We start from the raw sequence: 15690 nt of genomic DNA, 5'->3' as shown, positions 1-15690 counted from the left end.
ATGACTCCAGCTAAACACTTATAATGGGCTGGCGGAAACATTCACGGAGTGTTCTAGATAGTGATTGGCAGCTATAAACCTACGGTATGGATGGAGTGATATGCCGCACAGATGTGTGAAGGATTTTTGCGAGATTGTGGGTCTGGTTTTTCATGTTCTGATCAAAATTGCTTTGAAGTACAACCTTCATCATTGTATTTTATTATAATAATAATGTTCTTATTTATTAAATTATTTTGCTCATTTTGTTATTGTTTTATATATTTTTTATTTGAAGGTGCATTTAATGTATAGCAAATATATTAATATTATTTGAAAGCTTTTCAAACATTGTAATGTAAAAACTCAGGTAAATAAAATGTCATATTCATGTGATTTTTTTTTTTTTCCAGGATAGTATAAATCTACTCATTAGAATTTCAAGTATCACAGCAATATTCAACAGACACTGATATTTCAACACAGTTTTTTATTTAGTTATATTTATTTAAATATATTTAATTATTAATAGTGTTATATTAAATTATATATACAATCTTCTCAATAATTAAAACAATAATTGGATAATTACTTGCTTAATAATTACTTGCATATTCACGCACGCGCACACGCACGCACACACACACACACACACACACACACACATATGTGACTATGTGAAAAACGACTATGTATTTAAAGTATTTATTTTCAATGTATTAAAAACTACATGTTGTAATATTTAAAAAACTATATAGAAATATATTTTTATGACATTATTAAACTTGTTTTAAAAAAGTAAATAAATTAAGAGCAATTGGTAGTCTATTTTTCTTGTAATGTTGTTTGATTTAATATTAAAATTACAGGTCTTACAGGTCTTTATACATGGCAAGGTCTAATGCAAAAATCTGATATTTGGACTCAAAAGTGATATTTTTCGGCAATAAATGCCATTCATGTACACTGATGCTTCACTGAGGCATGAGTTGCGAATTAAAATATAGACCAATTATAGGTTTGTAAACGTTCAGGATGCGCGCGCATCATGGTTGCAGAAAACCCGGGAGAGATAGCCTTCACGTTAGGGTGCAAAATAGTTAGGTTTAAAAAGATTATAAATTATATTGATTAGATGTCATTTTCAAAATGTTCTCCGCATATTACAAGAGCTTGTCACCCAGCGATAAGTACTGTTATTCAACGAAATTGACGTTAGAGAGTGGGATAGTCTTACAGATCCGAAACAGGGATGACATTTTTTGTGGGCGGAGCGTATCTGGAGGCAGAAAATGACGGTTTTCAAGTGGCAGTCTATGGAGCCATGGAATAAAAGAATTAAAAAAAGGTAAATTTGATTTTATATTTCAAAATTCTGACTTTATTCTCACAATTCCGAGATTATATCTCACAATTCTAATAAGGAAAAACAGCTCGTCATTCTCTTTTCCCCTCGGCTCGAGTTATAAAGTCTGAATTAGGAGATATAAACTTGCATTTGCGAGAGAAAAAAAAGTCAGAATTGTGAGATAAAATGGTTTAAATAATATTTCTAATAGTATTAAGGTTTAAATAATATTTCGGGCTAATACAATACGTCCCCTATGAACAGCATATGTGAATATTATGTAGACCTATTGTTTAAATCGAATTTATGCTTTAAAAGTAGAGTAATCATAACAGTTTTCATCCATAGTATATCCATTTAAACGTCTGCGTTTAGCTTCAAATGGCGTCTTTGACGAAAGTATTCTATAAAAATGATTTGCATTCCGATCTTGACATCAAAAGGCACAAAAATATTTTTTTCTTTTATTCCATGGATTTTACCCATATAACTCCACTTGTTCCCAGTGTTTTTCTGCAACCACTATGCGCGCGCAGCTGCAAGTGACGTAACTGTGACGTCTACTCTGAATTGGTCTATAGGCTTCTTCATTAAAATGAGCAATCCACAATTGAATGGAGCTGATGTAAAGCAGAATGTCTGATATTGGAATAATTATAGCGTGTATCAGGAGACTTACGCGACCTACCTAAACTCATTACAGACTGAAATGGAGATCTCTCTTTACCGGCCACCCTAGAGATCTCTCTGGAGGTCAAGAAAGGAGAATTTACAGTATGAGTCCTTCGAGTTGTATGTCTTTATAGCACTGCCTTTGTAAGGACACTCAATTCCCCTTATTATATTTGTCCCGTTAACTGATTTAGGTCATATTTTTCACTCCCGGTGATACTAGAGATAGAGAAACAGAATTCAGTTGAGGGTGAATTTTAAGTTGATTATATATTTATGAACATGAACAGGTGTGAAGAAGTTTCTGTTATATGCTCGGAGATCTGAGATTCGAGGAGTGGACATCGACAACCCGTACCTCAACGTCATCATGGCCCTCACCGCACCCGATATCGATGACGTCTCGGCGATGGATTACGATGCTGGAGACGAGAGGATTTACTGGGCCGATGTGAAGACCAGAACTATAAAACGGGCGTTCATTAACGGAACCAAACTCGAAACCGTCCTATCAGGAGGTATGTCGAGGTTAATTTGGACAGTTATTATCTCACACATTTAAAATTGCTTTTTGTTTTCCTGTTTTTATTGAAAGAAGAGTCAAATGTGTCTTGACAAAGAAAGATGGGGTAACACTTTACTTGAAAGGGTGTGCATAAGACTGACATGACACCTTCATAATCACGACATGACACATGTCATGAATATGAAGGAGGTTTTATGCATTTTTATGACAACTGTCATTAAGTGTCATTCGCTCAGTTATGTCATTTTTAATGCAAATATGACATTATTTGACCTAACCCTAACCTAACCCTACCCCTACCCTTACCCCTAACCATAGCCCATAACAAAGACATCTCAAACAATGTCATCTTTGCATTAAAAATTACATAACTGAGCAAATGACACTTAATGACAGTTGTCATAAACATGCATAAAAAACCTTCATATTCATGTCATGTGTCATGTCATGATTATGTAGGTGTCATGTCAGTCTTATGCACACCCCTTCAAGTAAAAGTGTAACCAAATTGTTTCTCAAATGATACTTTATTTTAATTTATTGTTGTCATTGTGTTGCTGTGATCTACAAGTATTTCCAATGAGCAGCTTTCTTTATTAGATTATTTAATTTTATTTTATTTTCCTCTTTTTTGCATGTTTTTAAACACATTTATAATTTATATACATTTAGAAATTATAAATATAATATGATATTACATTAAATTAAATTAATTTCCTATATTATATTCATTTCCTTTTGAGTTTTTATTTTATTTTTTGCCTTTTCATTTTGATAAAACATTATGAAAGGTGCTGTACCAAAAATTATTAAATTACATTAAATTAAATTAATTTCCTATATTATATTCATTTCCTTTTGAGTTTTTATTTTATTTTTTGCCTTTTCATTTTGATAAAACATTATGAAAGGTGCTGTACCAAAAATTATTAAATTACATTAAATTAAATTAATTTCCTATATTATATTCATTTCCTTTTGAGTTTTTATTTTATTTTTTGCCTTTTCATTTTGATAAAACATTATGAAAGGTGCTGTACCAAAAATTATTAAATTACATTAAATTAAAGCTTGTTTTATTAGAGTGGCTAAATATGCAGGCTATTCATTGCTTATTATATAATATTATATTGTTACTAATTTTCTCTTCCTTTTCTATTTTAATTTAATTTAGTTTTTTTTGTATTTATTTTTACCACATTTTATGAAAGGTGATCAATTTAAATAAAATAAATATATATATATATCAATTTCACAATATATCTACGTTGTTTTATGTGATGAAAAATGCAGATTGTTTATTGATAATATCTGTATTTACAGACCTATCTAATGTCCGTGGCCTGGCTATTGATTGGCTATCCAGAAACATGTACTGGATGAGCTCAGACAACGACGAGACCCACATTAACGTCGCCCGTCTTGACGGATCTCTCAAAAACACTGTCGTTCACGGGATGGACAAACCCAAGTGTCTCGTCCTGCATCCATCTAAAGGGTAACATAGCAAAAACCACACTAACAGTTAGTATCCGTATCCATAATGGAGAAGTTATGAGCTGCGTGTCGCTAAAGATTGCTATTCTATTTATTAGTAAGTAATTGCACACTTCCGTTGAATTGTCACCTTTTGTTACCATCAAATCTGCGTGTGAGATACATCAGTTACAAAGCTAATTACTGAACAGGTCTCTGTTTATATTCCCCATGTGCAATTAGCTAAAGTTATTAGAGTGATTTTCTTGGAGTTGATTAAGACTGACAAATTGTTGTAGCCATGAAAACTATTTAACGATGCCAAACTGGTTGTCAGCCAATCAGAAATGCGAATTTATCTTACCCTTGTTGGGCCGGTCAATGACAGCTCTTTAATTAGCATACATTATGATTCCAGGCATGCAAGCTAATTAAAAACGGAGCCAGTTCCTCACAATTGTTTACACGAGATTTAATATAACGCGATTCTGTAATCCAGTGATGGATCTTAAGCACGGTACGGTGCGCATGTTGTTTTATTTCGCTCCCCTATATCTTGTGATCTTTGCCCCTCGTGTTGCATTTTTTTTCTGCCAGCTGTCTTCTCCTTTTAGCTTCCGACCCTGTCGACATTTCTGAAAGTCATCAGTCACGTAGGTTCATGCGTGCCATCAAGATGTATGAGGGAGATAGAGACAGCTTTATTTGATTGTTTTGTGCTCTGAGGTGATTGCGAAGATAAAGTTATTTTCTACCTTCCCGACCTTCACGCAGGTCACGCTCCTTATACAGAAGAGTCCCATCCTTCATCTTCAAGACTAATCCATCTCTCTGAATGATTCTTGTTTTGTTGTGGTCTACAGGAAGATGTTCTGGATGGATGGGGGCACTGTAAATATGGCCAATATGGATGGCAGCAACATCAAGATTTTGCACCAGAACCAGAAGGAGCCCGTGGGTAAATTGAAGTTCCAAAACCTACAGTAGTGAGCTGTGTACTTAGTATTTTATACTTAGTACAAAATCTAAGGCATGTGTCATCTGTGGAGAAAGCAGTCCCATAATGCATTGTGATACAGTGAAGACATTCTTCCAAAATGGTGTTAATTTGGTATTATTGAGATGCTATTATAGTTTTTATTAAAATCTTGAATTAGATTTTCTTTCTTTTTTTATTTTAGGTAAATTAATTTTAGTTTAGTTTTTCTTTTCTACATGAATCTTAAATGTTTGTTTAGTTTATTTTATTTCAAGTAACTTTTATTTGCTTTGCCTTTGTCTGTTTTGCCTCGTTTTGCTTTGCATTTGCTTAGCTTTCATCTGTTTTGCTTAGCTTTTCTTTGATTTTGCTTTTCTGTTTTGCATTGCTTTTGTTTTTGTGTTGCTTTTATTTGTTTTGTGTTGCTATCTTCTGTTTTGCTTTTCTTTGCTTTGTTTTGCTTTTGCTTTGGTTTAGTTTGTTTTGTTGCTTTTATTTTTTGTTTTTACTTTTCTTTGCTTTGTTTTGTATTGCTTTCATCTTTTTTGCTTTGCTTTGCTTTACTTTTCTTTGCCTTTGCTTTGCTTTAGTCTGTTTTGCATTGCCGTTGTTTTTGTTTTGCTTTTGTTTGCTTTGTTTTGTATTGCTTTCGTCTGTTTTGCTTTTGCTTTCCTTTGCTTTAGTCCGTTTTGTTGCTTTTTTTTTTGCATTCTTCATTTTTTTAATTAAATATTTTTTGCTCTTCTTTTTTGCTTTGTTTTTCATTCGCAAACAGCATAGAGTAAGGTGTTAGCAACACTGTTTTCTTTGCCTTACTTTGCTTAGATTTTTTTTTCACTTTTGTGCTTTTACTTTTGTTTTGTTTTCACTTGTAAAAACATTTAAAGTCCCCATGAAATCAAAATTAAAGTTTTTTGTGTGTTAGTATCAATATGTTAGTCTTAAAGTTATCTATAAGGCAGTTTGCTCCAAAACAGTGACAAAATTCGCATTTCGAAGATATAAGCATTCAAAGCTTGCAGTTCATCACTTCCGTTTTTTTTTGACGTCACATCGTACTTCAGTTTCTCATCAAACTTTCTGTCCAATCAAATGCTCTCTAGAATCCGAAGCGCCTGCCCCCTACACTATAAAATAGACGCTGAAGCCGCGGCTGAAATCGATCACTTGTCCACAGAGTTAGTATTTTCTGTACAGTGAATGGCACGTAGTGCACTATATAGGGGACAGGGAACGATTCAACAGTGTAAATATGCTTTCCACTGAGGAAAAAAAGAAGTCTGGTTTCGCGCTGTCACGCTAACCACCGCACCGCACACACACTCTGCTCCGTTTCAGAGACACGATAGCACGGAGCGGATCACATGCGCGAGTCGGCACAGACCACAAAATGTATCGGAGCTATTTGAATTCTACACAGAATGCTATATTTTATAGCAATATGGATGAGATTGTGGCTGGCATACCCTGTCAAATGCGGCTTTACAGAGCTCAATGGCTCTGAACGGCTCTAGCCCAAGCTGTGATATAAAAGAACGCTATTAGCTATTTTAAAAAGGGGCGGGGCTGCTTGATATGTCCCGCCCTGTCTTCCTGTTTCAGTTAAAATGACGTCAACACATAGAGTAATGCTGTGTGTTTCTAAGCATTTCAGGGGCCTTTAACAAATCTGCTGTATTATTTCAAACAATCTAACATTTGCAAGATTACATGGCCTCATGTAGATGTATTTAATGTAATTGCATAAGGGCACCATTTACTCATTCCTCCTCTTCCTCTAGGCCGTGTGTTGAAATCGTTATATCTACATATAGTAATTTGGTCTACTAGTAGTAGTAGCCCTAGGTATTGTTAGAGCTCTCTGAGATGTTCGTGGTTCTCCACTTAACTCATAATTAAAGCAAAATCTCCCTGACACATAGTACATGTGATTATGGCCTGAGCCAGATCTTAAGTAACAGCGGTTATCATTATGATGTGAATGAGGGATTATTGCAGATGAAGGAAGTAAAACGAGAAAACAACCTTTTGAACTTTTTTTTAACACTATTTAAACATGCTTTGCTGTAGGGGAAAATGCAGATTTCAAATAACCAGACACGTTTTGTTTGCGACAATGTGTGTTGATATTCATGAGATGAAACAATGTTCAATTCTCTGTTATTTAAATCAGCCATGTTTAACAGAAACATCTCTTGCGACAAGATAAGGTCAAATAATGAGGTTCTGGATCATTTTATTTACTCTCGGGCATCTAGTTAAAGGAATATTTCACCAAAAAAATGAAAATTGCTCTAATTTTCTCCTCCTCATGTCTTTCCAAAGCCAAATTGTCTTATATTTGAATGTTTTGAAAGAGGTCTCTTATGCTCACCATGGCTATATTTATTTGTTAAACAATTCTTATTATCAGTGTTGAAAACAGTTGCTGCTTAATATTTTTGTGGAAATTGTGATAAATGTTTTTTTTCTGGATTATTTGACTAGAAAGTTCAATAGAACAAAAATTATGCTTATATTAACAGCATATGTGCGTACATATGTATTGGCAAGTATATACATATTTTGTATAAGCCATTGCTTTATGTTTTCATATTTTCCTTGTACTTTTCAGGGCTGTCTATCGACTACTCGGCCAGCAAGCTGTACTGGATGAGTTCCGGAAACGCAACCATTAATAGGTGTAACCTGGATGGGGGTGGCCTGGACGTGATTGACAGCTTGAAAAAAGACCTGCGGAAAGCTACGGCATTAGCAGTGATGGGTGAGTGAAGGCTGTTTTCATCAGCATTGATTTAGTAAGGTTAATTATAACCAAGCAAATAATGGAGCTATTTAATTAGTATGGTGATAGACAGTATAAATGGTTTGTGAACAGTGGCGTATGAATGATAAGGAATAGTTTTTATGCTGAATGTGGGCCCCGGGGTTTTTGTTAAGGCTTAATTGTGGAGCTGTTTTAGTACACTGCAATTACAAATCAATTGAGGGAGATTGTTGTTTTCAAAGGGATTGAATCGCAACACTATTCATGTTCTGACATGGGTTTTTTCTTGAACTTTGATGACTCACGACTTTTGATGTCGCAGCTGTGTTTGCTGATTGTAGCAGCTCTGCGGGTTTTGAGACTCGGCCAAAGACAGATATGAATTTGTGCTGTCATCTTGCATGTGGCTTCTGACTCAAGGTTGATTTCCGGTGCAAATCCTAAAGATTTTTTTTGTGACATTTACATTTATTAATTTAGCAGGTGCAAATGAGGAAAACCGAGCGATTTGTCAAAACGGAGGAAACCGTATAAATGAAGCTGGTTATAAAGCTGGCATACAATTTTAAATTGTTCTTGTGATGTTCCTCATGTTCTTTGGATACAAGTGTCTGCTAAATGTGCAAATATAAATGTATAAGGGTATTCACAACTCATTTAACTTCTGTAATGTGGCTTATTCCTAGTGCCAAATAAATTCAGCCTTAAATAGAATGGGATGTGAGTTTAGCCGTCTTAATTTGATTGGACCAATACAAATTTAAAATAGGTTGGAAAATCACATGTTATTATAGGGAATATTTCTAGATTGGTAAATCTGTGGTCAAATGTATTAAAATATATATTTATGTACTAGTTTTAAGTTTCTCTTACCACTCCGCTAGCTGCACAGCTAGCTGTTTTTCTTCCCTGTTTTTGTTTTTTTTGTATTGTATTGTTTGCTTTGCTTTATACAGTAGGTGTGTTCTTTTTTTAACGTTTTTTTGTTTGAATTGCTCTTTTTTTTTCTTTTTTTCTTTTTCTTTTTGTTTTGTGCTTTTTTTTTGTAAGTTTTCTTTGTTTTGTTTTGTTTTGTTTGCTCTGTTTTTGTTCTGTTTTTTTTAGTTTGCTCTGTTTTTGTTCTGCTTTTTTTGTTTGGCACCATTTACTCATTCCTCCTCTTCCTCTAGGCCGTGTGTTGAAATCGTTATATCTACATATAGTAATTTGGTCTACTAGTAGTAGTAGCCCTAGGTATTGTTAGAGCTCTCTGAGATGTTCGTGGTTCTCCACTTAACTCATAATTAAAGCAAAATCTCCCTGACACATAGTACATGTGATTATGGCCTGAGCCAGATCTTAAGTAACAGCGGTTATCATTATGATGTGAATGAGGGATTATTGCAGATGAAGGAAGTAAAACGAGAAAACAACCTTTTGAACTTTTTTTAACACTATTTAAACATGCTTTGCTGTAGGGGAAAATGCAGATTTCAAATAACCAGACACGTTTTGTTTGCGACAATGTGTGTTGATATTCATGAGATGAAACAATGTTCAATTCTCTGTTATTTAAATCAGCCATGTTTAACAGAAACATCTCTTGCGACAAGATAAGGTCAAATAATGAGGTTCTGGATCATTTTATTTACTCTCGGGCATCTAGTTAAAGGAATATTTCACCAAAAAAATGAAAATTGCTCTAATTTTCTCCTCCTCATGTCTTTCCAAAGCCAAATTGTCTTATATTTGAATGTTTTGAAAGAGGTCTCTTATGCTCACCATGGCTATATTTATTTGTTAAACAATTCTTATTATCAGTGTTGAAAACAGTTGCTGCTTAATATTTTTGTGGAAATTGTGATAAATGTTTTTTTTCTGGATTATTTGACTAGAAAGTTCAATAGAACAAAAATTATGCTTATATTAACAGCATATGTGCGTACATATGTATTGGCAAGTATATACATATTTTGTATAAGCCATTGCTTTATGTTTTCATATTTTCCTTGTACTTTTCAGGGCTGTCTATCGACTACTCGGCCAGCAAGCTGTACTGGATGAGTTCCGGAAACGCAACCATTAATAGGTGTAACCTGGATGGGGGTGGCCTGGACGTGATTGACAGCTTGAAAAAAGACCTGCGGAAAGCTACGGCATTAGCAGTGATGGGTGAGTGAAGGCTGTTTTCATCAGCATTGATTTAGTAAGGTTAATTATAACCAAGCAAATAATGGAGCTATTTAATTAGTATGGTGATAGACAGTATAAATGGTTTGTGAACAGTGGCGTATGAATGATAAGGAATAGTTTTTATGCTGAATGTGGGCCCCGGGGTTTTTGTTAAGGCTTAATTGTGGAGCTGTTTTAGTACACTGCAATTACAAATCAATTGAGGGAGATTGTTGTTTTCAAAGGGATTGAATCGCAACACTATTCATGTTCTGACATGGGTTTTTTCTTGAACTTTGATGACTCACGACTTTTGATGTCGCAGCTGTGTTTGCTGATTGTAGCAGCTCTGCGGGTTTTGAGACTCGGCCAAAGACAGATATGAATTTGTGCTGTCATCTTGCATGTGGCTTCTGACTCAAGGTTGATTTCCGGTGCAAATCCTAAAGATTTTTTTTGTGACATTTACATTTATTAATTTAGCAGGTGCAAATGAGGAAAACCGAGCGATTTGTCAAAACGGAGGAAACCGTATAAATGAAGCTGGTTATAAAGCTGGCATACAATTTTAAATTGTTCTTGTGATGTTCCTCATGTTCTTTGGATACAAGTGTCTGCTAAATGTGCAAATATAAATGTATAAGGGTATTCACAACTCATTTAACTTCTGTAATGTGGCTTATTCCTAGTGCCAAATAAATTCAGCCTTAAATAGAATGGGATGTGAGTTTAGCCGTCTTAATTTGATTGGACCAATACAAATTTAAAATAGGTTGGAAAATCACATGTTATTATAGGGAATATTTCTAGATTGGTAAATCTGTGGTCAAATGTATTAAAATATATATTTATGTACTAGTTTTAAGTTTCTCTTACCACTCCGCTAGCTGCACAGCTAGCTGTTTTTCTTCCCTGTTTTTGTTTTTTTTGTATTGTATTGTTTGCTTTGCTTTATACAGTAGGTGTGTTCTTTTTTTAACGTTTTTTTGTTTGAATTGCTCTTTTTTTTTCTTTTTTTCTTTTTCTTTTTGTTTTGTGCTTTTTTTTTGTAAGTTTTCTTTGTTTTGTTTTGTTTTGTTTGCTCTGTTTTTGTTCTGTTTTTTTTAGTTTGCTCTGTTTTTGTTCTGCTTTTTTTGTTTAGTTTTGTTTCATTTAGCTGTTTTTTGTTTTGTTTGTTCAGTTTTTTTATTGTTTTGTTTTGTTTTCTTTGCTTTATAGTTTTTTTTGTATTGTATTGTTTGCTTTGCTTTATACAGTAGGTGTGTTCTTTTTTTAACGCTTTTTGTTTGAATTGCTCTTTTTTTTTCTTTTTTTCTTTTTCTTTTTGTTTTGTGCTTTTTTTTGTAAGTTTTCTTTGTTTTGTTTTGTTTTGTTTGCTCTGTTTTTGTTCTGTTTTTTTTTGTTTGCTCTGTTTTTGTTCTGCTTTTTTTGTTTAGTTTTGTTTCATTTAGCTGTTTTTTGTTTTGTTTGCTCAGTTTTTTTATTGTTTTGTTTTGTTTTCTTTGCTTTATAGTTTTGTTCTGGGTTTTTTGGTTCTTTTTTATTTGATTTGTTTGTTATTTTTGTTATTTTCTCTTTTGTTTGCTCTGTTTTTTGCTCTGTTTTCTTTTAGTTTTGCTGTTTTTTTGTTTTGTTTGCTCTTTTTTGTTCAGTTTTTTATGTTGCTGTTTTTTGTTTGCTCTTTTTTGTTCAGTTTTTTTATGTTGCTGTTTTTTATTTTACTCTGTTTTGTTCAGTTTTTTTGTTTTGCACTGTTTTGTTTTGCTCTGTTTTTGTGTTTTGTTTTTGTTATCTTCGCTATGCTTTTACTTGTTTCTGCTCACATAATAACATCATTTTAACTTCTATTCATGCTTTTTTACACTTTATGTTAGTTTCCATTAGTTAGTTTTATTAATTATATTCAATTATATCGATATTGTTATTAATTATTAGTTATTGTATTAACTAACATTAACAACGAACAATATTACATTTATTGCAATAATTTTTTTAAATCTTTGTTAACGTTAGTTAATAAAATACAGCTGTTCATTGTTAATTCATGTTAGTTCAGGTCCAGTAAATAATATTAACAGACATAACTTTTGATTTTAATAATGTATTAGTAAATGTTGAAATTAATATTAACTAAGATAAATCAATGTTTTTTTGTTGTTGTTTTTGTTAGTGCATGTTAACTGATTTTAACTAGTGCCAAATAAATTCAGCCTTAAATAGAATGGGATGTGAGTTTAGCCGTCTTAATTTGATTGGACCAATACAAATTTAAAATAGGTTGGAAAATCACATGTTATTATAGGGAATATTTCTAGATTGGTAAATCTGTGGTCAAATGTATTAAAATATATATTTATGTACTAGTTTTAAGTTTCTCTTACCACTCCGCTAGCTGCACAGCTAGCTGTTTTTCTTCCCTGTTTTTGTTTTTTTTGTATTGTATTGTTTGCTTTGCTTTATACAGTAGGTGTGTTCTTTTTTTAACGCTTTTTGTTTGAATTGCTCTTTTTTTTTCTTTTTTTCTTTTTCTTTTTTGTTTTGTGCTTTTTTTTGTAAGTTTTCTTTGTTTTGTTTTGTTTTGTTTGCTCTGTTTTTGTTCTGTTTTTTTTTGTTTGCTCTGTTTTTGTTCTGCTTTTTTTGTTTAGTTTTGTTTCATTTAGCTGTTTTTTGTTTTGTTTGCTCAGTTTTTTTATTGTTTTGTTTTGTTTTCTTTGCTTTATAGTTTTGTTCTGGGTTTTTTGGTTCTTTTTTATTTGATTTGTTTGTTATTTTTGTTATTTTCTCTTTTGTTTGCTCTGTTTTTTGCTCTGTTTTCTTTTAGTTTTGCTGTTTTTTTGTTTTGTTTGCTCTTTTTTGTTCAGTTTTTTATGTTGCTGTTTTTTGTTTGCTCTTTTTTGTTCAGTTTTTTTATGTTGCTGTTTTTTATTTTACTCTGTTTTGTTCAGTTTTTTGTTTTGCACTGTTTTGTTTTGCTCTGTTTTTGTGTTTTGTTTTTGTTATCTTCGCTATGCTTTTACTTGTTTCTGCTCACATAATAACATAATTTTAACTTCTATTCATGCTTTTTTACACTTTACGTTAGTTTCCATTAGTTAGTTTTATTAATTATATTCAATTATATCAATATTGTTATTAATTATTAGTTATTGTATTAACTAACATTAACAACGAACAATATTACATTTATTGCAATATTTTTTTTAAATCTTTGTTAACGTTAGTTAATAAAAAACAGCTGTTCATTGTTAATTCATGTTAGTTCAGGTCCAGTAAATAATATTAACCATTGTTGTCTTTAAATGACACAGTCTGCTCGTTCTTACATTTGAAGAACTTCTGACCCTTATTTGGGAAATATTTAATGTGATGAATGAAAATGAAGCTATGAGAGATAGAAGTGTAGTTTGTTCAGTGACATTTATGTACAATATATGTGTTATATAAAATATGTGTATGTAAAAAACGTTTCAGTCGACAAAAGATTTCAGACTCCGTAAAGATTATAATGGGATATAAATGACAGGAAATGATTTACAGCTATTTTTTTGCAGGAAATGCACTGGGGGAAAAAAAATTTCCATATTAAATAAGTCCTTACAGTCATGCCAATATATTGCTGTGAAAAAGTAAGTGCACCCCCCCATCGAAAGTCCTTTTTAAGGTATGTGGACTTACTGAAATTACAATTTTAGTTGGAAAACATCATATAATTTAACAATGAAAACTGGACTTTGAAATCTTTTATTCAACAAAAAATTCAAAGTCTTCTGTGAAAAAGTAAGTATACCCTATTAAGAGTTAAAGAGTTAAAATATGTGGACTAGAGCATTATTTTTACCGTATTGAAGGCTGAATGTCATGCAGTTTAACAATTAACAATGAAAACTGGACTTTGAAACCTTTTATTAAACAAAAATATCTACAGAAATGCAATTGAATGTAATGGAAAAAGTAAGAACCCCCTATACGGTATATAACATTTTAGGTATTTTTTACATTTCACTGAAGCAGATTTTTCTTTATTTTGGCATAGTGGTACCATAAGCTTAACAGAAATACTCCGGTTTATATGAGGTGCTGCCTCTTATGATGCTCTGCTAATTTGCACTTGTAATTGTAGTTTTAGGCAATAAATGTAGGGGTGCATTTACTTTTTCCCCTCACACAGGAAGTTGGCATTTCCATTTACTTAAGCTGTACAAATCATTAAAAATGTACATTCTAAGTATAATTTGTTCAGTTTTATTGCATTTTACCTAATAACATTTGTGAAATGCCAATCCAATATCTGTAACTCCAAATATATTACGAATAAAATGAAAACTGTGTATGAAACTCTCAAACAGTTTCTAGCCAAGTTTTCATTTGCATCGAATAAATTCGGTACCCTAACTCCATTCAGGAACTTTCCATGGAGCATCTAAACGATCCTCCGCTGTGCCCTATGTGAAGTGTACAACACCACTGTTCTCCGTAATTCATTTTCTCTGGGTTTGTGTCTGCCAACGGCTTATAGCTTCAGCTCAGGCCGAGCTCTAAGAATAGCCCTGCTTGCTCTTGGCGTCTGTATGTAATCCATTCAGGGCTGCCAGGGGACTAAGATGCCGCTGCTCGCACCTATGGGATTCATAAGTGCTGAGAGGGTGGGTAGAGCAGAGGTACGGTGGCGTGGTTTTGCGCCGAGGGACATCTCCTCCTTCAATCTAAGACACGACTCGCAAGTAATACGGGCAAAAGAATGTGTAGCTTGTCGTGAGCGGTTCGGGTCACCGGGGAAAAGGATGTTGGGAGACTGCAGCACACTTGCATGCCTTTTTATGATGTGTAATCACAGACAGTGTGTGAGTCCTGGTTGGTTTTCTCTGTGTTGTACCATTTCTTAAAGGCTGAGTTGACACGCTATAGGGCTTAGTGGATTTGCAGTGTGCTGTCCGCTGCAAAGAAATACAGCAAGGATAAAGACACATTTCACCCTGGTTCAGTTTCAGAGAGGACAGATATGTACAGTATATTTGTGACCCTGAACCACAAAACCAGTCATAAGGTTCAATTTTTTTGAAATTGAGATTTACACATTATCTGAAAGCTGAATAAATGAGCTTTCCGTTGATGTATTGAGGACAATATTTGATTTCTCTGTGTTGTACCATTTCTTAAAGGCTGAGTTGACACGCTATAGGGCTTAGTGGATTTGCAGTGTGCTGTCCGCTGCAAAGAAATACAGCAAGGATAAAGACACATTTCACCCTGGTTCAGTTTCAGAGAGGACAGATATGTACAGTATATTTGTGACCCTGAACCACAAAACCAGTCATAAGGGTCAATTTTTTTGAAATTGAGATTTACACATTATCTGAAAGCTGAATAAATGAGCTTTCCGTTGATGTATTGAGGACAATATTTGGCTGAGATACAACTATTTGATCATCTGGAATCTGAGGGTGCAAAAAAAAAAAGAAAATACTGAGAAAATCGCCTTTAAAGTTATCCAAATGAAGTTCTTAGCGATGCATATTGCTAATCAAAATTAAGTTTTGATATATTTACGGTAGGAAATGTACAAAATATCTTCATGGAACATGATCTTTAATTAATATCCTAATGATTTTTTGGCATAAAAGAAAAATAGATCATTTTTGGCTATTGCTAAAAATATACCGAAGCGACTTAAGACTGGTTTTGTGCTCCAGGGTCACATTTATAAAATAAGTTCCCAGAAGTACTATATTAAGTGCAGCTATAACCAACTATTTAAACAGCATTTTTAAAATGCATTTATTAGATTATTAATA

At 33.1% G+C, this 15690-nt stretch overlaps 1 protein-coding gene across 1 annotated transcript in view; it reads left to right on the top strand.

The window, feature by feature from the left end:
* The window catches only part of lrp1ba (low density lipoprotein receptor-related protein 1Ba), a 286420-nt gene that overhangs the window by 123648 nt on the left and 147082 nt on the right, over positions 1-15690 (top strand). Inside the window, exons 26-29 of the mRNA XM_016292960.1 lie at positions 2290-2517; positions 3849-4023; positions 4865-4959; positions 7595-7744. Coding sequence (XP_016148446.1) covers positions 2290-2517; positions 3849-4023; positions 4865-4959; positions 7595-7744 — 648 coding nt within the window. The remainder of the gene's footprint in view (positions 1-2289; positions 2518-3848; positions 4024-4864; positions 4960-7594; positions 7745-15690) is intronic.

The sequence above is a fragment of the Sinocyclocheilus grahami genome, unplaced genomic scaffold (assembly GCF_001515645.1).
Source record: "Sinocyclocheilus grahami isolate Dianchi unplaced genomic scaffold, SAMN03320097.WGS_v1.1 scaffold295.1, whole genome shotgun sequence".
NCBI lineage: Eukaryota > Metazoa > Chordata > Actinopteri > Cypriniformes > Cyprinidae > Sinocyclocheilus > Sinocyclocheilus grahami.
Note: the sequence above shows the minus strand (reverse complement) of the source record. Positions and strands in the feature narration are given on the sequence as shown.